The sequence below is a fragment of the Herpailurus yagouaroundi genome, unplaced genomic scaffold (assembly GCF_014898765.1).
Source record: "Herpailurus yagouaroundi ecotype Mexico unplaced genomic scaffold, PumYag 196, whole genome shotgun sequence".
NCBI classification, from domain to species: Eukaryota; Metazoa; Chordata; class Mammalia; order Carnivora; family Felidae; genus Herpailurus; species Herpailurus yagouaroundi.
In genome coordinates this window covers 11,214,845-11,241,619 of record NW_024412427.1, presented here as the reverse complement: position 1 = coordinate 11,241,619, position 26,775 = coordinate 11,214,845, and the positions used below count along the sequence as shown (strand labels likewise).

The 26,775-nt window shown below is 37.3% G+C and overlaps 1 protein-coding gene across 4 annotated transcripts in view; it reads left to right on the top strand.

Moving 5' to 3' along the window:
* Positions 1–26,775, top strand: part of ITCH (itchy E3 ubiquitin protein ligase) — a 145,245-nt gene that overhangs the window by 89,100 nt on the left and 29,370 nt on the right. For all 4 annotated transcript variants that reach the window (XM_040447278.1, XM_040447279.1, XM_040447280.1 and 1 more), the window contains 7 exons: positions 4,237–4,394; positions 5,743–5,932; positions 8,497–8,592; positions 9,831–10,005; positions 14,602–14,671; positions 20,352–20,436; positions 24,765–24,893. In XM_040447278.1, coding sequence (XP_040303212.1) covers positions 4,237–4,394; positions 5,743–5,932; positions 8,497–8,592; positions 9,831–10,005; positions 14,602–14,671; positions 20,352–20,436; positions 24,765–24,893 — 903 coding nt within the window. The remainder of the gene's footprint in view (positions 1–4,236; positions 4,395–5,742; positions 5,933–8,496; positions 8,593–9,830; positions 10,006–14,601; positions 14,672–20,351; positions 20,437–24,764; positions 24,894–26,775) is intronic.

Below are 26,775 nucleotides of genomic sequence, written 5' to 3'. Positions count from 1 at the left end.
GACAACACCTCATCCTAGCTATAGTTGGCAATAGATGCTGTAACAGACAGGGAATTCAGATGTTTAAACAGGAATAGAATTAAGGAACACCATTGCCTCAGGCACAAGAACAGGTTACTTTTTGTCAGGTTTCTTTCTTTCCTTTTTTTCCCTTTTTTGTTTAAGAGAGTTCAAGCAGGGGAGAAGGTTGTGGGGGGGGGGGAGGGAAGGAAGAGGGAAGGATCTCAAGCAGGCTTCACGCTGAGTGTGGAGTCCTACATGGGGCTCAATCCCACAACCCTGTGATCATTGACCTGAGCCAAAATCAGGAGTTGGAACTCAACTGACTAAGCCATCCAGGCTTAGAAATCTTTCCGGATTTCTTAATTCCACCTGTAGGCCCTTCCCTGCAGCCTTTGATTTTAGTTCCTTGAGTTTCTTTTCTTCTTTCTGTTTCTGCTTGAGTGTTTTATCTTCCTTGTTCATCTTCTTGGGCTGTTTCAGGGGCTTCTGCCACCTTCTCAGCTGGACATGGCACCTACCTCCCCTTTGAAACAGAGAAAGTTTAAGGTAGATGAGACAATTGAAGGATAGCAGATAATCATCATGTTAGGGAAGAGGCAGGATGACGGTCATCTACAGATTGGAAATGTGGTCAAAAGTAGATTTAATATGTAGAAAATGGTTGATTTCCAAGCAGTATGTATAGTCCAGTTGAAGTTGTTAAATAAGGTCAACTGTAGCTTTTGTCTCAGTCTCTAAAATGAGCAAGCTATAGGAAACTGATGCCTGCCAGTATAAAAAGATGGAGACTGAAGAAACAGTTTTAATTTCTTTTTGTCTTTTGCCTAAGTCTCTTTAATTGTACAGCACCTAGTAAAAGTCCTTTGCCCTACCAAATTACTATTAATTTTTATTAGTATTAATTTTAATATTAATACACCAATCCCAGTGAACCTGTGGCGTAGGCTGTCATAGTCCTCTGTCATTTCTAGTTTTTTAGCTCCTAGGAGATTTGAGCTGTGATTTCTTCTTTTTAACAGGAAAAAAGGTGCTCACTTTGGCGGCACATACACTAACAGGAGGGAAGAAAAGACTTTATCTTATTAGACATTGGTAGTGAAAATCTACAGACTTTTCTTTCTTTCTTCTTCTTTTTTTTAATTTTTTAATGTTTACTCAGTTTTGAGAGACAGAGAGCAAGCAAGGGTGGGGCAGAGAGAGAGAGGGAGATACAGAATCTGAAGCAGGCTCCAGGCTCCAAGCTGTCAGCACAGAGCCTGATGCAGGGCTCGAACTCACAAGCTGTGAGATCATGAACTGAGCCAAAGTCAGATGCCTAACTGACTGAGCCACCCAGGCACCCCTACAGACTTTTCTTTATTGGGCACAGTGGGAAATTTATGAGGACCTTTATAGAATAGTCTACTCCTTTAATTTGGTATTTTACCTAGTTTATTTACTCTGCTAAAATAGACCTGATTTTGCACCTGGAACATTATTTATTATTACTTGTTGGCCCCTGAGAATAGTAGTAGAAAAAGTAAATGAAGGATTAGTTGTAATGAAAAGATTGCTTGGGGTTAGGGGATGTTGGACTATAGTGAAGGAATGAAAGGTACTAGGAGAAGTAGTACCCTGGGATGGAACCCAAGTGGGACTTGAAGAGAGCTGATGGACTGTAAATATAGAGTGGGTTAAAGGCCATGATGAGACTGAATCAAAGATACGGTGGGAGGCAGGTAGAAGAAGTAGAATGTTGTAGGTAGAGAGATTTGTGAGTTTAAGACCTAGGAAGGAGGAACAATTTCTAAGTATCAAGGACATTTAAGGAGTCATCCTACTACCCAGATTGTCAGATAACTATATTGAGAAACTGAGACCAAGGTGTTAGAAGAGTAAACAGCATGGATGTTGAAATCTCCAAAATTTTAATCCTCAACCCCAGGATATTGCATTTTTGAATCCAGTTTCTGGATTTCCCCTTTGTCATAGCAGATTTACCTCATGTCCCGAATGTTTCTCCTTCCTCACATATACCTGAAACTTGACTAGCACTGACGTGCATGGAGATTTAAGTACCTTTTCTTTGGTCAAATAACTTCTTAATAGCAGAGCCAGAGCTAGAAACCTCAATTTCCCACTTTTGGTCCATTCTGCCATTTGTTGTGTACCTTCTAAAAGGCATTAAGAACCTTAATTAGTTCTTAATATTTTTAAGAACTAACTAGTAATGTGTTGAAATAGTATGGAGAGGCAATACTCAGAGTCTTAAAGGGGTATGCTACTCAAAAATGGGTTTGGAACTCAGCACCTAGGGGTAGAGGAGCAGTGTCAAAGCTGACTCTTCCTGCATTCAGTTCATATTCTGGGGTAACTTGGCCTTCCTGTAGGAGTCAGCACTAACCAGGTGCTGACTGCCAGTTACTGAGCTGTTCCTTTTATTCAAAATAAGCATTCGAGGGGCGCCTGGGTGGCTCAGTCGGTTAAGTGGCCGACCTCGGCTCAGGTCATGATCTCACAGTCCATGAGTTCGAGCCCCGCGTCGGGCTCTGTTTTGACAGCTCAGAGTTTGGAGCCTGTTTCAGATTCTGTGTCTCCCTCTCTCTGGCCCTCCCCCGTTCGTGCTCTGTCTCTCTCTGTCTCAAAAATAAATAAACGTTAAAAAAAATAATTAAAAAAAAAACCAACAAAACAAAATAAGCATTTGAGGCACCCACAAGGCAGTCTTGTCATATCTTACTATTCACACAGATCACCTGGGGATCTTATTAAAATTCTAGTTCTGATATAGTGGCTCCTGGGAGAGGAGTGCAAGATTGTGTATTTCTTTTTTTTTTTTTTAACGTTTTTGAAATGTTTATTTATTTTGAGAGAGAGAGAGTGAAGAGGGGCAAAGAAAGAAGAGAAAGAATCCCAAGCAGGCTCCTCACTGTCAGCATGAGCCCGATGCAGGGCTTGATCTCACAAGACATGAGGTCATGACCTGAGCCAAAATCAAAAGTCAGTCACCCAACCAGCTGAGCCACCTGGGCACCTCAAGATTGCGCTTTTCTAATAAGCCTCCTGTGTATTGCCTTTGCTTCTTTTCCATGTTTTGAGTTCCATACTTTGAGTAGAAAAACCCTAAAGAACTTTAGGGGAGGGGCACCTGGGTGGCTCAGTCGGTTAAGCAACCGACTTCTCAGGTCATGATCTTGCGGTTCGTGAGTTTGAGCCCCGCATCGGGCTCTGTGCTGACAGCTCAGACCCTGGAGCCTGCTTTGGATTCTGTGATTCTGTGTCTCCCTCTCTCTCTGCCTCTCCCCTGGTTGCACTCTCTCTCTCTCTCAGGAAATGAATAAACATTAAAAAATTAAAAAAACTTTAGGGGAACATAGTTTGAATATGATTTAATATGTGGTCATGCCTCTCAATATTAATTTCTTGAATTGATTAGATATTACTTTGTTCAGGCTTATTCTGAATAATTAATACTGTAGTATGGATTGATACTGCATAGTGGTTTGCTGCTTACCAGATAGTAGATAGCAGAGCCTTAGCTGAGGCTTCTTCAAACTGTCTAAACTAACGCTCTGCTGTCTAATTCATGGCTAGGTTTCCCTGGGAAAAGTAATCAAGTATATTTAGCTGACAGTGGTAAAAACTTTCAATCTGACATTACTGTCCTCCCCTCTCTTTTCTTTCTTTCAATTTATGTCATTGCTGTGAAGAAATAACACCTCCCTTTTAAAAAAGGTCTGTGGGCACCTCTGTTCTAATCACTAATTTTCAACATTTTGTATACCGTTTTCTGGGATGGAAAGAAAACACCTTGTCTCTGGAAAATAAGTATACTTCTTTCTTCTGCCATAAAACAGTCAACCCTACCCTAAAACTGAAGAATATTAAGGGCCAATGGAAACCAGGAAAATTATGGTGACATTATCTGGGCTTGAAATAAAATAGTGCCCTTTCTAAGGCATTGGGATTTTGAGAATTTGACTCTGTTCCTGCTTATACAGGGCCTCCAAAGACTTAATTTGAAATCTGAACCAGCATACCTAATAGTTTTGAAGAGTCCCACGTGTTTCTGTTGCCCTTAGGCAACTCCTCACTCTTGCTGCTGGGTGGGCTCTGAGGGTTACATATAAGATTCTACCCAAGGGCTATTCACGTACTTGATAAGGCCGGCCAGAAATTTTAAGTTTTGGTCTTGTTTTTTATTAAATTCAGTGAACATTCATTTTCCCCTCCCTTTCCCCGCTTCTTACCCAGAACAAATCCAAATGGATCAGATGAACCTGAGGATTCAGGGGCTGGTGAAAATAGGAAGGTCAATGGGAATAATTCTCCATCACTCTCAAATGGCGGTTTTAAACCTTCTAGGCCTCCAAGACCTTCACGACCACCTCCACCTACCCCACGTAGACCAGGTGTGTATTCCAGCCACACACTAGGGATGTAACTGTCAGTACTGTGATTATAAATAACATTCTGTTTGGGAATTGATCCTCAGATAAGAATCAGGAGACTCTTTCAGGTTGGTTTTCTAGCGGTATTTTTATATTTAAGATTTTGGCCCAGAATGATCTTTCTGTAGGTAGACAAAGGTATGCTTTTCCATAAGTTTTTCCTCTAGGGAAAATCTATTGAGGCAAGTGGTTTATTGAAAATGAGAAATAAAATGAGAGCCCTATGTGCATTATTCATATTGTCAGGGATCTGGTTGCTTTTCTCATTATATCCTTTAAAAAGACAGTTAGTAAATGGTGAGTAACCCAACAATGCTAAATGATATTCAGATTTTGAAGCAAAAATTATACAACCGATGAACACATTTTGTGTAGTAAAAATGTTAACAGCTCTAGGTAGAATATCCATTTTCCCTGATTAGCCAGAATAGAATCTTTAATCATTTATTATTTCCTTCTGCTAGTATGTGGACAGGGAATGTATAAAAAAATTAAACCAAATATTATTAAAAAGTAAATTGGTTGTCTACAAATAATTTTCTTTTTAATGTTTATTTATTTTTGAGAGAGAGACAGAGCGTTAGTTGGGGAGGGGCAGAGAGAGAGGGAGACACAGAATCAGAAGCAGGCTGCAGGCTCTGAGCTGTCAGCACAGAGCCCAATATGGGGCTCAAACTCATGAAATGCGAGATCATGACCTGAGCCAAAGTCAGATGCTCAACTGACTGAGCCACCCAGGTGCCCCTACAAATCATTTTATTAAAAACTTTGTTTTTAATTATACATCTTCCCCTGTTTGGGGTAAAAATTGTGTTAATAATATATTCCCAGTCTTTAAAATCATATACTACTTTGTCAAAATATTGGTGACTTCTCCCGGTAATTGTTTTGTCAGGTATTTCTTGAAGATGTACTATGTACAGTGCTATTGCTTAATAGTCATAACATCAAAAATTGGTCTTTGATATGCAGGGTTTCATAGAAAAGACAGTTTTAAGGATCTGAAAAATTACTAAATGAATTTATAACACCAAGGGATACCAATGCTTTCCTATTTTAAAGGTTTTATTTCTGTGGCATCAGGAAATCAGAATTTGCATGTGCTTCATAATTAGTAAAGAGACATGGAGTAGATAGAACCCAAAAAGTTATTTTAAAAAGTTGATTTTATTTAAGTTATTTTTACCTACATGTCCACATCTTAAATTTTCTGTGTCATCTGCCTTTTAATTTTTTTTAAGTTAAAATTCTATCCTGAATTTAGATTTCTGAAAATAAAAGATTGTTGTTTTCCACAAATCTTTTATAGCATCTGTCAATGGTTCACCATCTGCTACTTCTGAAAGTGATGGATCCAGTACAGGCTCTCTGCCACCAACAAATATAAATTCAAATACATCTGAAGGAGCAACATCTGGATTAATAATTCCTCTTACTATATCTGGAGGTTCAGGCCCTAGGCCATTAAATACTGTACCTCAAGCTCCCCTACCACCTGGGTAAGTAGCTGTTTTTTGTTAACATTTGTTTGCTTTAGGCTTCTGCATATACTTATTAATAAGGAACATAATACTGAACTTCATTCTTTAAAAAAGCATCTTCAAGCAGTGGTAACTGGTTTTGGTGGGGGGGGGGGCTATATCTAGAGTCAGACTGGACAAAAAAACCTCACCACATTAGCAGTCATCCTCCTCCTCATTTCCAAGGCATACTTTTTTATTTTTATTATATTTTTTTTATTGAAGGACTCTAAACCATAGAAAGTTAACTAGTGCCAAGTAATAGTCACCAAATTCAGATTGCTTTCTCTTTGACAGGGAAAAAAAAAACCCACTTCTTAAAATACTTTTCGACCATCATAAAGTCATTATGGCAAAGTAGTAATAATTTAGGAAACTGATGGGAATACAAGCTGGTGCAGCCACTCTGGAAAACAGTATGGAGATTCCTCAAACTAAAAATAGAACTACCCTACTACCCAGCAATTGTACTACTAGGCATTTATCCAAGGGATACAGGTGTGCTATTTTGAAGGGACACATGCACCCCCCCCCCCATGTTTATAGCAGCACTATCAACAGTAGCCAAAGTATGGAAAGAGCCCAAATGTCCATCAATGGATGAATGGATAAAGAAGACATGGTGTACCTATACAATGGAGTATTACTCAACAATCAGAAAGAATGAAATCTTGCCATTTGCAACTACGTGGATGGAGCTGGAGGGTATTATGCTAAGTGAAATTAGAGAAAGACAAAAATCATATGACTTCACTCATAAAGTCACATATGAGGACTTTAAGAGACAAAACAGATGAACATAAGGGAAGGGAAACAAAAATAATATAACAACAGGGAGGGGGACAAAACAGGAGACTCATAAATATGGAGAACAAACTGAGGGTTACTGGAGGGGTTGTGGGAGGGGAGATGGGCTAAATAGGTAAGGGGCACTAAGGAATCTACTCCTGAAATCACTGTTGCACTATATGCTAACTAATTTGGATGTAAATTTTAAAAAATAAAAAAATTTCAAAGTAAATAAATAAATGGCTTATGGAAAAAATAATTTAGGAAACTGATAAAATTAGTACTCATAACCCCATTTTAATCTCCACTAATTATTTTAAAAATTAATAATACTCTAGTAGTTTATGTACATATATACATTCTGACATTCACATTAATCCAGAGCTTGGAATCTAATTAAAATTAATTGGCTGATAAATTAATAAACCCTTATGAAATTTTAATTGCTAAACAGGTATTATTTGTCTGCATAGTTGGGCCATTTTCCTTTTGCAAAACCTACACGGGAACCCAAATTAGAAAGTTATTTGTGCAATGGGGCGCCTGGGTGGCGCAGTCGGTTAAGCGTCCGACTTCAGCCAGGTCACGATCTCGCACTCCATGAGTTTGAGCCCCGCGTCAGGCTCTGGGCTGATGGCCCAGAGCCTGGAGCCTGTTTCCGATTCTGTGTCTCCCTCTCTCTCTGCCCCTCCCCTGTTCATGCTCTGTCTCTCTCTGTCCCAAAAATAAATAAATGTTGAAAAAAAAAATTAAAAAAAAAAAAAAAAAAAAGAAAGAAAGTTATTTGTGCAAGGGATTACCATACAGAAACTGGTACTCTCCAAAGTAATTGGTACTTTTTTTTTCCTTTTAAGTTTGTTTATTTATTTTGAGTGTGCACACTTAAGCAGGAGAGGGGCAGAGAGAGAGGAAGAAAGAATCCCAAGCAGGCTCCGTGCTGTCAGCCTAAACCAAGAGTTGGACACTTAACCAACTGAGCCATTGAGGTGCCCCTAAAGTGATTGGTACTTCTAAGCTGTGATGGCTTATTCCTGTCTTCCTCACTTTGGGGATTAACATACCAAGGAGACTAGAATACCCAGATTGACTTTGTCTGTTAAACTATGCAGAGATACATCTGATAAAGTCTTAGTTTTTGATTTCAGTTCTTCTGGAATGCAAATAGTACTTTGCCCTTGGCTCAGTCTTTCTTCAGATTTCATAACATTAATTACAAGCATTTTTTCCCCACTAAGTTTTGCACATGCCATGATCAGATTGAGATAGACTTTATCTCCTGAGTGCATCTACCTCAGACCTCTTTAGAAATACAAGGAATATGGGGTGCCTGGGTGGCTCAGTCGGATAAGTGCCCGGCTTCAGCTCAGGTCATGATCTCGCGGTCTGTGGGTTCGAGCCCCACGTCAGGCTCTGTGCCGACAGCTCAGAGCCTGGAGTCTGTTTCAGATTCTATGTCTCCCTCTTCCTTGACCCTCCCTGTTCATGCTCTCTCTCTGTCTCAAAAATAAATAAATGTTAAAAAAAAATTTTTTTTCTTTTTAAAAGAAATACAAGGAATATCTTGAGCAGATACTTCTGCAGAAGAATGCTTACTTTGTCATCCTCAGGATACCTGTCTTGCCTTTATTCATAAATTCTTTTGGTATCTTCTTTATATATTGACATACTTATTTTTCTCAGTTCTTTAATGTGGTCATATAAGAGAAGAAAGCAAAGACAAGTGCTATAGCAGCCTTTTAAATTTTGTGTTTAAGTTGGGAGCAGAGAGTGGACCAGCATGGGCGAGTTTACTACGTAGATCATATTGAAAAAAGAACAACGTGGGATAGACCAGAACCTCTACCTCCTGGGTAAGTATCTGAATTAAGGAAGAAGAAAAGTATTTATTTAGAACTATGGATATCTGTACAAAATCTTCCTTATATCCCTACTTTTCCTCTTCCTTTCAGCCTTTTCTGTATCCTCTTTGTGTTGTGGTAGATGCAACTAGAAAGAAGAGAGAGAATTGACTGAGCATGATGATGAGCATTGAATTGATTTTCATTCATTTCTGACCTCAAGATTCTATAGGTCTTGCTATTTCCAAGTTTTCCTTTCTATACTTCATTCAAATCACAGGGTTTTAGAATTAGTTTCATCAAGAGTAATTATTTAACTGAATAAGAATCATATCCCCTATCATATATATGAAGATAAAGTCTATTAGTATATAATAGTGAAGTAATTGTAGAATAGTTGGGGCAATAAAAGGATATATTAATACATGATGTTAAGCATTTATAATTTACATTCTAGAAAATGGAAGAAAATACTTGTGTTCAAGGGAAGTCAGTAGCAAACTTGGGGACATGTTTAATCTTGCTAGTAATCTCAAGTACACACATGAAAGGTATTGTTTCACTTGTTAAATTAGCAGATAATATCCAGTATTGATGAGATTGTAGAGAAACTTTACCACATAACATTGCAAGTGGTAGTATAAATTAGTTACAACTCTTGCAGGAAGTATCTATAACTATAGTAATGCACCATAGTAATCCTCTCCAGAAAATTTATCCTAAGAAGTAAATGCAAGGAAGAAAAAAAATTGGTGTATTAAACGTATTTATTATTTTACTTTTTGTAATATGAGAATATTAGAAACAACCATAAATAACAAAGTAGAAATCACCAAGTTATTGTATTAATGTTTACTTAATATTATGCACCCATTTGAAATGATCAGTAGTTGTAATCTTATAGAAAAAGTTGTGTCCCTATTAGAATTGCAACAGTCAGAAGAACATTGGAAAGAAAATGAGAACTTGTTTCTTAATTACTGTTTGAGACTTACTCACTGAATATACATTGTTGTTTTTAAAACCTGGTGCATATTAAGAACTTTTAAGATAAATTTTTAGAAACTTCCTTTTATATTCACTTAAAAGACCATTTAAAAATATATATAAAATAAAAGAGTTCAGGTAAATGAAAAGTAGTTTAAGGTAAAATCTTACCAATCCTGCACCAGGGCCAAGATGAAGTCCTGTTCAGTTCATATCTGTATCACAAATAATTGTTGAATTAGGTTGTTTTTGTCCTGATTTAGCTGGGAACGGCGGGTTGACAACATGGGACGTATTTATTATGTTGACCATTTCACAAGAACAACAACGTGGCAGAGGCCAACATTGGAATCTGTCCGGAACTATGAACAGTGGCAACTCCAACGTAGTCAGCTTCAAGGAGCAATGCAGCAATTTAACCAGAGATTCATTTATGGGGTAAGCAGCCTGCTACACTATAAATTTAAGAGTACTAGACTTTATTTTATTTATTTTTTTTTCAACGTTTATTTATTTTTGGGACAGAGAGAGACAGAGCATGAACGGGGGAGGGGCAGAGAGAGAGGGAGACACAGAATTGGAAACAGGCTCCAGGCTCTGAGCCATCAGCCCAGAGCCTGACGCGGGGCTCGAACTCACGGACCGCGAGATCGTGACCTGGCTGAAGTCGGACGCTTAACCGACTGCGCCACCCAGGCGCCCCAAGAGTACTAGACTTTAACCTTTCTTTTTTTCTTCATATGAAATGTTAAGTACTAAAAAGACAAGTAAGATGGCACCCAGTTGTTGCTGTTGATAAATACATATTTAGACCTCGTCTCGAGTATTCTGTGCCTGTGATCTATTCTTACCTCTTTGAAACTTCTGACATTCAACGTCCTTTGCTTTGTTAATATCAAAACTAAAAAGTAATTAGGAAAACTTAAAATTCATGGATAAAAGAATAATAAAAATAAACCCAGGCAGCGTGAAGAGAATTAAAACAGTTTTAAATTTCATATTGCCTCGCTTATCAGAATATTTGAAGGTTTGGCTCTAAGAGCACTTGACTGTTAAGTGGCTATATAGAACTGATGACAGAATTGAATCATTTTGTAACATATGAAAATAAAGTTAACCTAATACATTGGTGCTCTAGGAGACTAATGAAATTGGATTCCTTGTATGATTATTCTAAATATATTTTTCTGGTTTCAAAATTGTATTAACTTTGGTATGCAAACATCTCCTTTCTGGAAATGGTTTAAGTTTTACATATTTTCCTTTAGAGTAATGCAATAATAGCAAAAAGTTCACCAAAGTATATTAACATTTTATTGTGTAGTCTTTGATGCTAGGAATTTTATAGTCTCTCAAATCATAAAGTATTACAAATCTTTTCTCTGAAGAAAGGAAAATGGTTCTTGGAGAAATTTGATTCTGTGTGCCAAACAAGAAGGATTTATTTGAGTAATACATAGAACTTAAACAGGAGAAAATCTCTCCAAGAGTTCAGAAGTTGACCTGCTTCATTACCATTTCTTCCCTTTCACCAACATTGGTAGCATCCCTGTTAGAATACATCAGACTAAAAGCCTGTCCTCTGTAGGCATTATTTTTCCCTCTTTTCTCCATATTCCTATCTATTTCTTGGATCTCATCACCATAATAGTTTTCATTCACTGATAGAGACAAATTCGTCTTTTTTTTTTTTTTTATGTTTATTTATTTATTTTGAGAGAGAGAGAAAGAGACAGCACAAGTGGGGCAGGGGCAGAGGGAGGGGGGAGAGAGAATCCCAAGCAGGCTCCATGCTGTCAGCGCAGAGCCCGGCATGAGTCTTGATCTCACGAACTGTGAGATCATGACCTGAGCTGAAATCAAGAGTCAGATGCTTAACCAACCGACTGAGCAACCCAGGTGCTCAGACAAATTCATCTTTATCAGCAGCCTTCCCTTCGCTACCTGGTTTTGATTAAGATACTTTATTTCATATGACAATTTTTCCTTCCACCTTCTATAGGCAACTGTTACTGTATTTCTCCCCAGTGGTTTTAGATGTGAAATTAATTTGTCTTTTGTCTACCTTACCCTTTTCATTTTTTTTTTTTCCTGTACTGTTTTACATCTTCCTTTCTTTCTAAATTATAATCACCTTTGGTATGCCTGGCCAAATTTCTTCTAGGTTTGAATGCCTAGCTTGCCTGCCTTCTTTAAAGCTATTTTCCACATGGGTGTCCAGTGGAAAGAGCATGGGCTTCAGAGTCAGACATATGGGTTCGAATCCTGGTTCCACAGTTACTTTGTCTATATGACTTTGAGTAAGTTACTTAATCTCATCAAGACTCATTTACTTTAACTATTAATGTATGAAGATACTTCAGAGGGTTTTTTTGTTTTTTTGAGGTTTTTGTAAAATAAGGTTCCTAATATGGTTAAGACATATTAGATGCATAAAAATGTTAGTTTTCATTTTTTCTTTCCCTCATATCCACATTGTAAATGTGTGCTTTAGCTTACTTTTACAGTACTTCATCTTTTTTTTTTTTTTTAAGTTTATTTATTTTGGGAGAGAGAGAGAGTATGAGCAGGGGAGGGGCAGATAGAGGGGGAGAATTTCAAACAGACTCCAGGCTGTCAGCTCAGAGTCCAATGTAGGTCTTGAACCCACAAAAACTGTGAGATCATGACCTGAGCCAAAATCAAGAGTCAGATGATCAACCACTGAGCCACCCAGGTGCCCCAACAGTACATGATCTTTTAAGACATTCTTTTCAGAGACTGATTTAGCATATTTCCAGAACACCAACAATGTATATTGCTTCATTGTAAACTTCACCAGTTTGATACTTGGAGTCTTTGGAACTCTTCTTGAATTGCATCTTTTACCTCATTGTGCATGTTCTATTTTTTTTCTTTTCATTTTTCCCCCTCTTATCCAAAAGAATCTGACCATTTTCCTGAAGTTTTCCTCTTGTTACAGAATACTTTTAAATCCTAACTTAAACAGCCTATTTTAGTTACCCTTAACATAGCTAGCAGTAACTAGCAGTAACTGAATAGCTAGCAGTAACTGAATTGAATGAATTGAACATTCTTAATATCAACTACTTAAAAAGGGGTGGGGTGGTTGGTTGGTGACATATTGCTGAGAAAGTCTGTTTTATTACATGGCCTTTGTTCCAGGTCAATAGACTGTCATACACCTAGCTTCTTTTTTTTTTTTTTTTTTTTTTTTTTTTTTTTTTTAGAGAGTTAGATTTTTTTTGAGAGAGAGAGAGAGAGAGAATGTATGAGCGGAGGGGTCTCAGGGAGGGGAGAGAATCTTAACTAGGCTTCACACTCACTGGAGAGCCCAACATGGTGCTCAATCCCGTGACCCTGGGATCATGACCTGAACTGAAATCAAGAGTCAGAATCTCAACTGACTGAGCCACCCAGACACTCTGCATTTTTTTAAAAAGTAGGCTGCACACCCAACTCATTACCCCAAGATCAAGAGTCACATGCTCTACTGACTGAGCCAGCCAGGCATGCCCCTACAACCTAGTATTTTTAACCTCAGAATGGAAATGATTGATGATGGAACATTGTATAATGGCTCTTCCTGGCCTGTGGTTTCAACATGTATGTCCCCAACTTATTTAACCAGGGAGAGCCAGTGGAATGGGCTAGGGTCTTAGAAAGTTATCAAAATAGTTTGTCATATGCCAGACTTTTCAGACATGTTCCATAACCAGGGTTCAGACCTTTTATGGTGTTTCTTCCTGGCCTCTCTGCACTCACCCCTTTTCATAATTGTGTCTGTCTGGAGGAGCAAGGCCAATTCTTGACAGGTCTGTCTTCCAAGAGCTATTAAATCAGAAATAGAGCATCTCATATGCTTTAAAACTTTGACAGTTAACCCAGTTTCTGTAATAAGCCAATGACAAGGAGAAAAAAAAAAAAAAAAAAAAACAGACAGTAGGGGGAACTGCTATAGATCAAGACTTAAGAGATTCGGCCAAATGTAATGTGAGGACTTAATTAGTGATTGGGTATTAGAAAATAAAATTAACAAATTCTTTGTTAGGTATGTAAGATGTCCACAAATTTTAGAAAGACATAGGGGTAAAATGACTCCATGATTCAGCAAAGAAGAGAGGGATAAAAAGAAAATTTGGCAAAGTCTTGATAGTTGTTGAATCTTCATGCTGGACATACGGGGTTCACTTTCCTTATTTTACTTGTATATTTTTTTCTATTAATAATTTTTGTTTGAAAAGCAGTCTTTTATTTGCTTTTATCTTACTAAAGGAGAAAGGTTTTAACCAAATCTTCCTCTGAGAGAGCATATATTATCTTCACTTTATTATACATTTAAACCAGAACATACCCATTAACCCTGCATAGAGTCACTATGGCTTTTGCTTCTCTCTTACCAATGGTTGACTCCTTTTTCCAAATGATTTCCTTTTATCTAGCCAAACTTCTCTGTCTCCACCAATGTGGTCATCGGAAATAGAAATTTAAGAAGTCTTCTATACAGATCTAGGCTTGTCGACTTTCAAACAGGAATTCTTTCTTTTTACTCATCTGACAGCTTGTTCTTCCTGCTCCCCAACTCCCATGGTCTATACAAATATACCATGTTTTGTATTTAATTCTCTTTGAGTTAGAAATACAAGGTTATTATCAGCCATCCAGTGATTCTGAGTACTGTTTATAAATGACTCTTTGGGGATTTATATATTTCTCTAATTACTCATTTGTAGCTGAAGAAGAAGAAAATGGTCCTTTGGGGTTGAGGATTACGTATTTGTAATATTTAAATTTCAAGTAATTTCAAGCATTAATGTTTACAAAGATTTTCTTTCTTTACCAGAGTGTATTGGCATTTATCCACTGACCATGTGACACATCTCTTAAGATGTGAACTCTGTAAGAGTGTGTTATGTTACATATGGCCGGAGAAGGACATACTAGTACTCATAACCTTGCTTTCAGGTTATCTGATTAAGTTGTTCATTATTTCACCTTTTTGTTGTTGTTGTTGTTGTTGTTATTCTTTTTTAGAATCAGGATTTGTTTACTACATCGCAAAATAAAGAATTTGATCCCCTTGGTCCCCTGCCTCCTGGATGGGGTAAGTGACATGATTCTTTTTAATTGCATTTGGTCATTTTAAAAATCAGGTATTTATGGATGATAGCCTGTTCTTGCCTGAGTGAATGTCTGGAGGCTTTTTGGGTGTGTTAGTTTAATTCAGAGTGCCAAGTGGGTATTAAATTGCCCAAAAAGGCATTAAAGTTCAAGTTGACTTTCTTATTATAATTAACTTATATTGGAATTCAGAATTATTTTACTCTTTTAAAGGTTAAAAATATTTTGCTCACTTAGCAATAAAAAGAAATGGATTATTTATACAGCAATCTGAATGGACCTCAAGGGCATTATGCTTAGTGAAAAAAACTCAATCTTAAAAGATTACATTTTATGTAATATTTTCAAAATGACAAAATTACACAAGTGGAAAGCAGATTAGTAGTTGTCAGGAGCCAGAGCCAGTTGTAGCTGGGTGCAAATACAGGAGTTAAGAATATATGTAGTTCTTACATGGTGGTGAAATAGTTCTGTATCTTAATCATGGTAGTAATTACACAAGTCTATATATATGGGTTAAAAGTGCACAGAACTATACATTCGTATTAATGAATTCAACTTAAAAATTGGTGAAAATGGAATAAAGTCTAGAGTTAACAGTAACATACCAGTGTCAGTTTCCTGATTTCGATACCATACTATGGTTATATAAGATCTTACCATGGGGAAAAACTGGTGAAGGATCTGTGAGATTCTTGGAATGATTTATGCAACATCCTGTAATAATTATCTCAAAATAAAAAGCTTAAATATTTTGACCACATTTATGCTTCTAAAACACTGTTCATGGGTGCCTGGGTGGCTCAGTCTGTTGAGCGTCCGACTCTTCATTTCAGCTCAGGTCATGATCTCATGATGGTATCAAGCCGCTGCACTGACAGCAGGGAGTCTGCTTGGGATTCTCTCTCCCCCACCTGCGCGTGCGTGTGTGTGCATGCACGCATGTGCTTTCTCTCTTTCTCAAAATAAATAAACTAAAAAAAACACTGTTCAGAACAGGTGAGTTGATGTAATCTTGAAAGAAAGTGAAAAAGGGAACATCTTATGCTGGTGACATTGTGCCTTGCACAGGTGGACATGGCATGTTCTATTAATTCAACTTTGTTAATAGATTTTAAGATGGGCCTACTCTACCAATTTTGTTTTATAGTATCATATAAGTCATAGCATAGTAGCAAGGTTCCAGAATAAACATGGCTTCATAGTTTTGCATGGAAGCTGAAGAGAGTTTAGAAAGTAGAAAACAGCAAACCCGGGGCGCCTGGGTGGCACAGTCGGTTAAGCGTCCGACTTCAGCCAGGTCACGATCTTGCGGTCCGTGAGTTCGAGCCCCGCGTCAGGCTCTGGGCTGATGGCTCAGAGCCTGGAGCCTGTTTCCAATTCTGTGTCTCCCTCTCTCTCTGCCCCTCGCCCGTTCATGCTCTGTCTCTCTCTGTCCCAAAAATAAATAAACGTTGGGAAAAAAAAAAAAAAAAGAAAACAGCAAACCCATTTATGGAACTACTTGAAGTTTTATCTTTAAGAGCCACAGATATTTCATAATTTGGGGGCTAAATTCCAAAATTAATATTTCTATATAGTCTTGTTGGGAGGCACTGGCCTTCAAAATACATTGCTCTAGCATTACTTTATTGAGGAATGGAGAAAAAAAAATGATGTGTCAACATCACATGAATCTGGACAGTAAATGATACTGAATACTGTGAGAAGCCCCATTGCTCTTAGAGTTATTTATCTTTAGCACTCTTGTGAGACAGATAAAAAATGTAATAGATCATACTTATAACTGTTATTGCTATTATCGTGTAACAAAGGGAGGGCATATGAAAGTGAACTGTGAATTTCTGTTTCACCAAAGCCTGGCAGTATGATAAGGAGTCTTGTGTGTGAGTTTCAGAGTGGAGAATACGTGGTTGGTATGAAGTACTTTAGAAAAGGGGATGTTGCCTTTATGAAGCATATTGAACTAGACCTGTCAGATTGCATTCCTACACATGGATGATTTTCCCAGCTTTATTTCTAGAATTGTCATATGTCCATGTTACAGAGGAGAAATTGATGCACTGAAAAGATATATCTGAAGGTCATGTGTTATCCTCTTAATTTTATTGCAAATAAACCATGACCCAATTAGCTTTTGTCAGAAGTACAGACCATTTTACTCCTTCTCCAGAGCAGCTGTAGGAAAAAATGGCCCCTTGCCCATAGAAGCATGAATTGTTGGCTATGTTGCCTTTATTCAAAAAAGCTTTTCCTGCAGGTTGGTGCCTTTTGTATTTATTATTATCTTCATCACTAGGATCCTTCTCATTTTCACTTTAGCCAACAACACTTCCCTAAAATACTGCCTCTAAAGACCCAATCCCAGGTTACCCAAGTTATCAGAATCTTGGCTTGCTTATTTTACATTCTGCTTATTTTTATGTTTCACACTTCAGAAATTGAGGTATACCCCTCCTCCTAAATGAGTTTATGATCACCCTGTTACTTAGAACACTGCTTCATGACTCTCTGCCTTTGGGACACATGCCTTATTTGTGGAACCAGTGACAACATTGATATATTGTAACAGATGAAACTCTACCTGACATATCCTCAGGATTGACCCAGGAAATAAAACCCCAACTTACAGCCTGTGTTTACATTCTGAAATTGACAGCATTATTTTTGTGACACAATATGTATTTTATTTTACTTTTTTAATTATTTTATCTTGAGAGAGAGAGCAAGGCGCCCCGACATAATATGTATTTGAAATCCAGCCTCCTCACCCTTTCAGACTTTTTTGTGCTTGGACTAGACATTACTGCCTCACAAGCTGACAGTGAAGAATTTTTAATACATGCAAACTAAAGAGGCTGGAGTACAAAGAATGCTTTGGTTCAACAATGTAGTCTAATAGGGCTTTGTATAACTGGTTTTACCCATCAAGTCTAAAGATATTTTCTTATTTTGAGACTTGCTGTGAAAGAATATGTAGAACAGCAATAAGCTTCTGTTTTTTACTGTTTTATTCAAGTCAAGAAGTACTCTGATCTGCATTCAGGTTTGATGTTCAGTAATCTCAGTATTGTTTATCATGTGACTTCTTTCAACAAAGGAAGAAATCAACTCTATAGCCCATCTCATTAAAAGCAGATGAGCCTTCAGTTTGCAAGTGCATCCACCTTTTTGAATTTTGTTTTTCACAGTTTGTTCCAAGAATTGCTGGTATCAGCAGTGTATACTTAGAACATAGATAGAAAAATCAGTTTTCTATTAAATTTATCCTGCCTCATGTTAACTTTTGAAGAGAAAATTGCTCATCCTGAAATCTGAACTTATATGGCAGGTATACACTTAGGGTATTACTTTTAGATTTAAAAAAAATTACTTCAAAATTATTTGAATACAAAAGAAGTACAGATTTTGCAAATATATTTAAAATTTTTAAATTTAATATGTCTGCCAAGAATATTAACTAATATTATCGTGTAGCCAGCTATAGCACTGTGGATGCTTCTTTTTGCTTCAGAGACAGACTTAAAGTTGGTTACATTTTACACTGAAAATGCCATGAGCAGCAAGGCCAGTATTAATATTCACAATGTATCACAAGATGCAAAATCCCGTTTGTCTGTATATTATGCACACTTGGGGTTCTATTTCCATTTTAGGCTCAAATGATGTAGAAAGTACCTGAGATGTCAGGATGAGGTTCATGATACTCACCAGCATACCCCTTCTAACCTCACATATCCTTACTCTACTCAAAATCATGAAATTAGTGCTGGAGATATAGTTAAAAGTTACCAAATACTAACTTGACATAGCTATATAATTTGGCCTAAGATTTGTCCTGCAATAACTTGCTTAGAGAATGATTCAAGGGACCTAAATGTTACTTGAAAAATAGATACCAATTTTTCAAACCATATGAAATTAAAAATGGCTTTATCAGCTTGGGATTAAGCTTAAAATTTTGTTTGAAACTGTTAACTTTTAGAAACTATGTTTTTTTTTTCAACGTTTTTTATTTATTTTGGGGACAGAGCGAGACAGAGCATGAACGGGGGAGGGGCAGAGAGAGAGGGAGACACAGAATCGGAAACAGGCTCCAGGCTCTGAGCCATCAGCCCAGAGCCCGACGCGGGGCTCGATCCCACGGACCGCGAGATCGTGACCTGGCTGAAGTCGGACGCTTAACCGACTGCGCCACCCAGGCGCCCCAGAAACTATGTTTTTTTAATGTTGGAATCCATTCTATATTCTTTACTACTTCACTTAATTCATTTTGAGACATCAAAAAAAATTCAGGTACAGGAATTATCTTTTGATGAAGAATTAATTAGTAATAGAACAGAGAAGTCAATAGTTCAAAACAACAGAGCTTAAAAATTTTTTAACTATTTGGTTATTAAAAGAGAAAATGATATCTGCATGTCTTCTAAGCCCTAATGAGAAAGCTCAGGGATACAGGGAAAATTTTGTAGGACGGGATAAGAAAACAAGAAGAATCCTAAATAAAGCAAGAGGCAGACAGGGAAAGAAGTAACAGTTTCAAAGCCAATATATTAAAGAACTGAGCACTCTGTCCAGCCTTTGTGTAGAAAGTAGGATTTGGAAACCGAGTGTATTAAAGAACAGAGTATATTTTGGAACACTGTCTTCCCTAGTTGAATAATGCCTAGCAATTAATGAAGAAACAAGTTGTGTCCCCCAACCATTATTATTTTAAGAAATGAGTTGATGGGGTATGCAAAAAAAAATCCCTGAATAGAGACCTGAGTTTCCATTCACTGCTATTTAGTTCTGAGATTTTGGGCAGATCACTTAACCTATCCAAGTTTCCTTATCTTCCAGATAAACTGAAACCGTCTACTCCTGGGACTGTTAAGGATAAAATGAGGTCATGTATGAAAAGTTAAAACGTTTATTATTCTTGCTGCCTTTGGTTAGATTGAACAGAAAGGTCCTGGGGGCAGGACATTGTGAATTAAATCTATTCAGTTTCTAGGCTGTAATGATATTTTTATGACTCTAGCAAGTATATGAATTTAATACTCAAAGAATAAATCAAATCTTTTAAAGTTGTGATTTAAAAACTATAGGGGCCCCTGGGTGGCTTAGTCAGTTAAGTGTCCATCCAACTTTTGGTTTCAGCTCAGGTCATGATCTCACAGTTTGTGAGTTAGAGCCCTATGTCCAGCTCTGTGCTGAGAGTGTGGAGCCTGCTTGGGATTCTTCCTCTCTGCCCCTTCCCTTCTTTTGTACTTTCTCTCAAAAATAAACATTAAAAATTAAAAAAAAAATTTTTTTTTAATGCTTATTTATTTTTGAGAGAGAGAGACAGAGCATGAGCAGGGGAGGGGCAGACACACACACACACACACACACACACACACACACACACACACAGAATCTGAAGCAGGCTCCAGGCTCTCAGCTGTCATCACAGAATCTGACACAGGGCTTGAACTCACAAGCTGTGAGATCATGACCTGAGCCAGACCTGAGCCTGAAGTCAGACGCTTTACCGACTGAGCCACCCAGGTGCCTCCCCGCCCCCATTTTAACTACAAAATCCATGCAATGACAAATGGGCAAATTCAGCACATTTTATTTTACTTTGTAGAAGACTATGCCAACTCTAACACTTTGCTTTTTTTTTTTTTTTTTTTAAGAGAAGAGAACAGACAGCAATGGTAGAGTATATTTTGTCAACCACAACACTCGTATTACACAATGGGAGGACCCCAGAAGTCAAGGGTAAGAAACTTTCAGTTACTAGTATATAGATAACCTCTTAAATATTGTACCCTGTTTCTGACTCAGTTATAAGAAAAATCAAGTTATGTGTTCTTTCCCCAAAGTTCTTAAACATTGCTCACCCATATACTTTAGAAAGAGAAAAAATTATATGATTTCATGTAATGAATGTGGCTTTCTTGAGAGTAGGGGAAAGAGCTCTCTGGTATATATAAATATACTGTGTATCCAAAGATTCTTATTTATAATTAGTAAGACTAGATTACTAATTCTAAAGCAGGGTTTTGCAACCTGGGATCACTGGACAGAATTCAGGGAATATGTGACTTAGGAGGGAATAAATACATTTTCAGTTTTACTAACCTTTACCTGAAATCAAGGGTCTCCTTCTGTTGTGATTGTAAACTGTAACCCTAGTAGAATTAGCAATGCCTAGGATTTTGCCATCATAGAAATCCTAGGTTTTTAATACCATATTGCAGTTGTTATAGTTATCTCAGAATACTGTTTACATAGATCATTGCAGGAACTTGCTAGTCAATATAGTAATGAAGAGACACATACTATTATTACAAGTTTGTCTTCTGTTATTGAAGTATGGTTGACATAAAATATTCTCTTAGTTTCAGGTGTAGAACATAGTCATTTGACATTTATATACATTATGAAATTATTACCACAATAAATCTCGTTATCCTCCTTCACCATACAAAGTTATTACGACATTACTGACTATATTCCCTTTGCTGTACTTGACATCCCTGTGACTTATTTTATAACTGGAAATTTGTATCTCAAAGATGAATTTCTTTTTAAAGTTTTGGTAACTGTGCATATACTTGCTTTTTTCTTTGTAGCATTATGTAATAGTATACATTAGTTTGCTAGAGCTGCCTTAACAAAGTACCACAAATTAAGTGGCTTCAACAATAGAAGTTAGTATCATAGTCCAGGAAGCAGGGTGTAGGCAGAGCTTTCCTCCCTCCGAAGGTACTAGAGAAGGATTTGTTCCAGACCCTTCTCCTAGTTTCTGATAGTTTGGTTTGTGGCAGCACAGCTGGAGTTTTCACATAGCATTCTTCAGGTCTGCATGTCTCAGTGTCCAAATTTCCCCTTTTTATAAGGATACCAGCCATATTGGATAATGGCCCACTGTACTCCAGTATGATCTCATCTTAACTAATTATGTCTGCGATGACCCTGTTTCCAAATAAGGTCACATTCTGAGGTACTGAGGGTTAGTACTTCAATGTAGGAATTTGCAGATGGACACAGTTCAGCTTATAATAAAATCTAATGTGCATTTATCAGACCACCTGAGGGTTCCACTCTGCAAGGAATGGAGGTTCTATAAATGGAACTTCTGTAAAGTCAGAGAGCAGTCTCCACGAGATTGTTCTTACTTCACACCAACTGGGTACGAATTCAGGGGTTCCCACAACCACTTTCAGGTTTGATAACTCACTTGAGAGACTAGAACTCACTGAAGCTTGTTGTACTCACAGGTACATTTATTGCAGGCAAAGGGTACAAATTACGGCCAACAGAAGGAAGAGATATAAGGGCAGAATGGGAGAGGATTCCAAACACCCAGAATTTATGTGAAACAGTATGCATGGAGTATTGCCAACCAGGGAATCTCCTTAGTCTCTGATATCCAGAGTTTTTATTGGGACTCCCGTCACATACTGCCTGCTTAGCTAACCTTTAGTCTCCAGCCCTTCCCCAGAGTTTGAGCTAATATAGTATCTTTGGTTTCTAGTTACTCCAGAGGTTGGAACTGATATGGGGTGTCCCAAAGCCTCCATCATAAATCACATTGTTGACAGTCTGGTGTTCACAGTTCCCAAGCAAACAAAGATACTCATGACAGGCAGGACATTACTGAGGCCTGGAGATCACCAGTAGTGGAGCACAGAGGCCAGATCTCTCTTTTGGTCTAATTTATTCTTCACACATTCTCTTCCTGAAAGTTTTAAGAAAAACTATTTCTGGATACTAACAAATCAACATTTTTTATATTGTTGTGATATTTAACTTAAATATTTCAATTTCCCAAAAAGGAATAATTAAGAATTTCAAAGGTAACGTTTTAAATTGCTCTTTAAAATTATCTCTTGAAGGACAGAATAGACCATGTAACCTTTCTGTAATTAGCTACCATATTTTGTTCTTCCTTGGACCTTTAAAGTTTTAGAACTAAAGTGAGAATCGTATTTTAATAAATAATACAAATTACCCAGTTCTATCCAGCTTGTTTTGTTTTCAAGACAACTTGTTACTGAGCCTATCTTGCAAATATAATTCTAACAAATAAGTGTTACCTTTAAAAAATTCTTGGTAGTCTATTTTATCTGACATTTCTATTCAGTTCTGTGAATAAAGCGAAATGTTCTTAACCCTTTGACATAGTTTACAAAATACTGTTCTAGAGAGTGGTTCTCGGCCTTTGTTTTTCTGAAGTACACTTGATGAAAATGACAATCCTGCAGTAATAGTGGCTCTCTAAAACCAGTCAGCTTAAATACCTCCAACCCCTCCCTTTCTTCCTTTCTGATGAGAAGTTGAACATTTCTAGTTTCTTCTCTCTCACTAAACCCAACAGATGAGAAAATTGGAGCTATTACATCTAACTAGCAAAAAAGACTGGCTGCCACTAGGACAATACACAAACAACAAAGGAAGTGTTCACTAGTTCCCTACCCATTGTAGTGTAATATTAAAATTTTTTTCAATTTTTTTTTTTATTTTAGAGACAGAGCATGAGCAGGAGATGGGCAGAGAGAGAGAGAGAGAGGGAGGGAGACACAGAATCTGAGGCAGGTGCCAGGCTCTCAGCTGTCAGCACAGAGCCCAACACAGGGCTCAAACCCATGAACCATGAGATCATTACCTGAGCTGAAATTGAATGCTTAACCGACTGAGCCACCCAGCCGCCCCTAGTATAATACTTTAAAATGTAAACATTTCTGGGGTGCCTTGGTGGCTCAGTTGGTTGGGTGTATGACTCTTGATTTCGGCTTAGGTCATCATCCTAGGGTCATGGGATCAAGCCCCGCATTGGGCTTCATGCTGAGGGTAGAGCCTCCTTGGGATCTATCTCCCTCTGCCCCTCTCCCCTACTCACGTGCTTGCTCTCTCTAAAAAATAAGAATGTAAAAATTTCTTAGGTTCACTAGTAAGCAGTTTTGAATAGTTACGCTAATGGTTTGATTATTTTAATGTGTAACAAAAATTCACTGTTGCCTTCTAATCTGGTTTCTGTTTTAATATATGTGCTGCCGAAGCGAGCACTCTGGTTTCTGTTTTAAAACATGTGCTATTGCAGGGTGGGAAGTTGTTACCAGACTGAAAAAGTTGATAAATGCTATGCTAGCAGTATGAAGGAAGTACTTTGAGAGACCCAAAGATAATGAGTAGTAAGAGGAATACTCCTAGTTAACAATTTGAAGGCTTACTATGTGCCAACATTTTTTACTTGTATTGTCTCATTTATTCCTCTTACAGTCTTATTACACAGACGTTCTTAACAAACTGAAGTTTAGACAGATTAAGCGAAGTCTAATGATAGGTATCAAAGAAGTGGTTAGAAATACTTATAAAGAACAGTTGAGTTGCCTTAACAAAGGGATAATTAAGATATTCTGGACAAGGGGAAAGGCTTCACTTGGAGGTGTGACTGATCATGTCTTATTTAGGGAAATGGTGTGTAGCACTACACTGAAATCACAGGGTTTGTGAAAGGGAGTTGGAGGTAGAATGCAGGGTTAAACCTGAAAGGGAATGTTAAGGGCAGAGTGAGTGCCAGGTGTTGGAGTTCAGGGCTCCTTGCTAGCGGTGAACAATGGATATAACTTTAAGGAGAGAACTAATTTGATCGGATCTCTGTTTTAGTATTCTGTCAGCAATATGAAGTATATGTAGGACCAGAGTGAGACTAGAGGCAGGAAAACCAGTTTGGTGGCTACTGTGAAAGTTGAGAAGAGAGATGAATAATGCCGAGGTAAAGATGTTCTTGGGGATTGAAAACAGTAATGAATATGAGGCTTCAAAAGCAGAATGGGCAGAACTTGGTAACCAAAAGATGTTTAGGTGGCTTATTGGAATATAGGCTAATTAGATAGCTGAAAACTGAGTAGTGGTTCCATGAACCCATTAACAGGTTTAACATGCTTGTAGGATATCTAGAGAAGTCTAGCAAACTACGGGGAACACTGGACTAAATGATCTAAATGATGCTCCATTTATGGGTAATTTTTGTTTTGTGTACTTGGGAAACAAACAGCTCTTCAACACTTTTTATTTGTATTTTTTCCTACGTTTTGTAGTCAATTAAATGAAAAGCCCTTACCTGAAGGCTGGGAAATGAGATTCACAGTAGATGGAATTCCATATTTTGTGGACCACAATAGAAGAACAACCACCTATATTGATCCCCGCACTGGAAAATCTGCTCTGTAAGTTTTCTAAACATCGTAGATTAAAAGTAAAACTGATTACTGAGATTTTGTTATAAAGATTTTAATTAGCAAGGAGTGTAAATCTTACTGTTTCGTGAGTTGGCTTGCCCACAGGCCATTGTCCACTAAATATTTTGTATTTTTATTGTCCTCTTGAATAATTTCTCCTAGAGACCTTTCATATTTGTTATTGGTTCACATAGCACTAAAAAGACTATTTAAAAATTATCACTACAATACTGCTCACCAATTAATCCCTGATATCTGATGCCTGCTTTCTTTCATTTCCATTACCTCTAACTTAAAAGTTCCTGTTACTTTTTTTCTTTTCCTTTTTTGAAAAGTAACTTTGTGTTAGTTCTGCTTAATGTGTTTTGTTTAAGGTATTTTCGTGTGTGTGGCAAAGTACATTCACTTTGTTGCACAACCATCAATACCATCCATCTCCAGAACATTTTTATTACCCCATACTGGAACTCTGTACCCATTAAACCATAACTTTCCCATCTTCTTCGTCCCTCAGGCCCTGATAACTACTGTTATACTTTCTGCCTCTATGAATTTGACTACTCATATAAGTGGAATCATATGGTATACACGCTTTGTGACTGACTTATTTCACTTAGTATTGTCTCCAGGGTTCATCTGCATTACAGTTTGTATCAGAATTTCACTACTTTTTAATGCAGAATAATATTTTATTATGTGTGTATACCACATTTTATTTATCCATCTGTTCATGGATTTTTGGGTTGTTTCCATCTTTTGACTAATGTGAGTAATGCAGCAATGAATGTGAGTGTACAAATAATCTGTTCAGGCTATTGCTTTCACTTCTTTTGTGTATATATTCAGAAGTGGAATTACTGGGTCAGCGGTAATTCTGGGTTTTTGTTTGTTTGTTTTTGATGTTGGGTTTTTTTTTCTTTTGAGACACTTCCAGACTGTTTTCCAAAGTGGGTACACCATTTTGCATTGCCACCAAAAGTGCACACAGGTTCCAGTTTTTCCACATCCACACCAACGGTTGTTACTTTCTGTTTGCTTGATTTTTAAAAATGTCAACTTCAGGGAATGAAGTAGCTCATGTGCTGATTGACCAAATATTTGTGTATCTTCTTTGAAGAAATGTCTATTCAACTTCTTTGCCCATTTTTTGAATCCGGTTGTTTGGTTTTTTTATTGTTGAATTTCAGAAGTTCTTTATATTCTGGCTATTAATCCCTTGTCAGATATATCATTTGCAAATATTTTCCCTATTCTGTGCATTCACTAAAGTGTTAGTTCTTAGATGTAGGTTTTGGGTCCATTTTTAGTTAATTTTTATTCATGGTGTTAGCAAAGAGTCTGACTTCTTTTTTTTAGCAAGTAGATATCCAATTTTCCCAACACCATTTGTTGAAAAGACCATCTTTTTCCCCATTGAATGGTCTTGGCACCCTTGTCAAGAATCTTTTGACCATGTATATGCAAAAGTTTATTTCTGGACTTTCTATTCCATTGGTCAGTATGTCTGTCTTTATCCTAGTACCATATTGTTTTGATTACTATAGGTTTTACTAAATTTTGAACTCATCCAAGTTCTTTTTTGATATTGCTTTGGCTTTTTAGGATCCCTTTAGATTTCATGATTTTAGGATAGATTTTTCTATTGTTGCAAAAAAATGTCACTGTGATTTTGATAGAGATTGCATTGAATTTGTAGTTCTCTTGGGTTTGTTTTGACATCTTAACGGTAGTACATCTTCTAAGCCATGAACATAGGGTGTCTTTACAATTATTTGTTTTCTTTAATTTCTTTCACCAATGTTTTTGTAGTTTTCCAGTGTCCAAGTCTTTTACCTCCTAGGTTTAGTTTATTCATGAGTGGGGTTTTTTT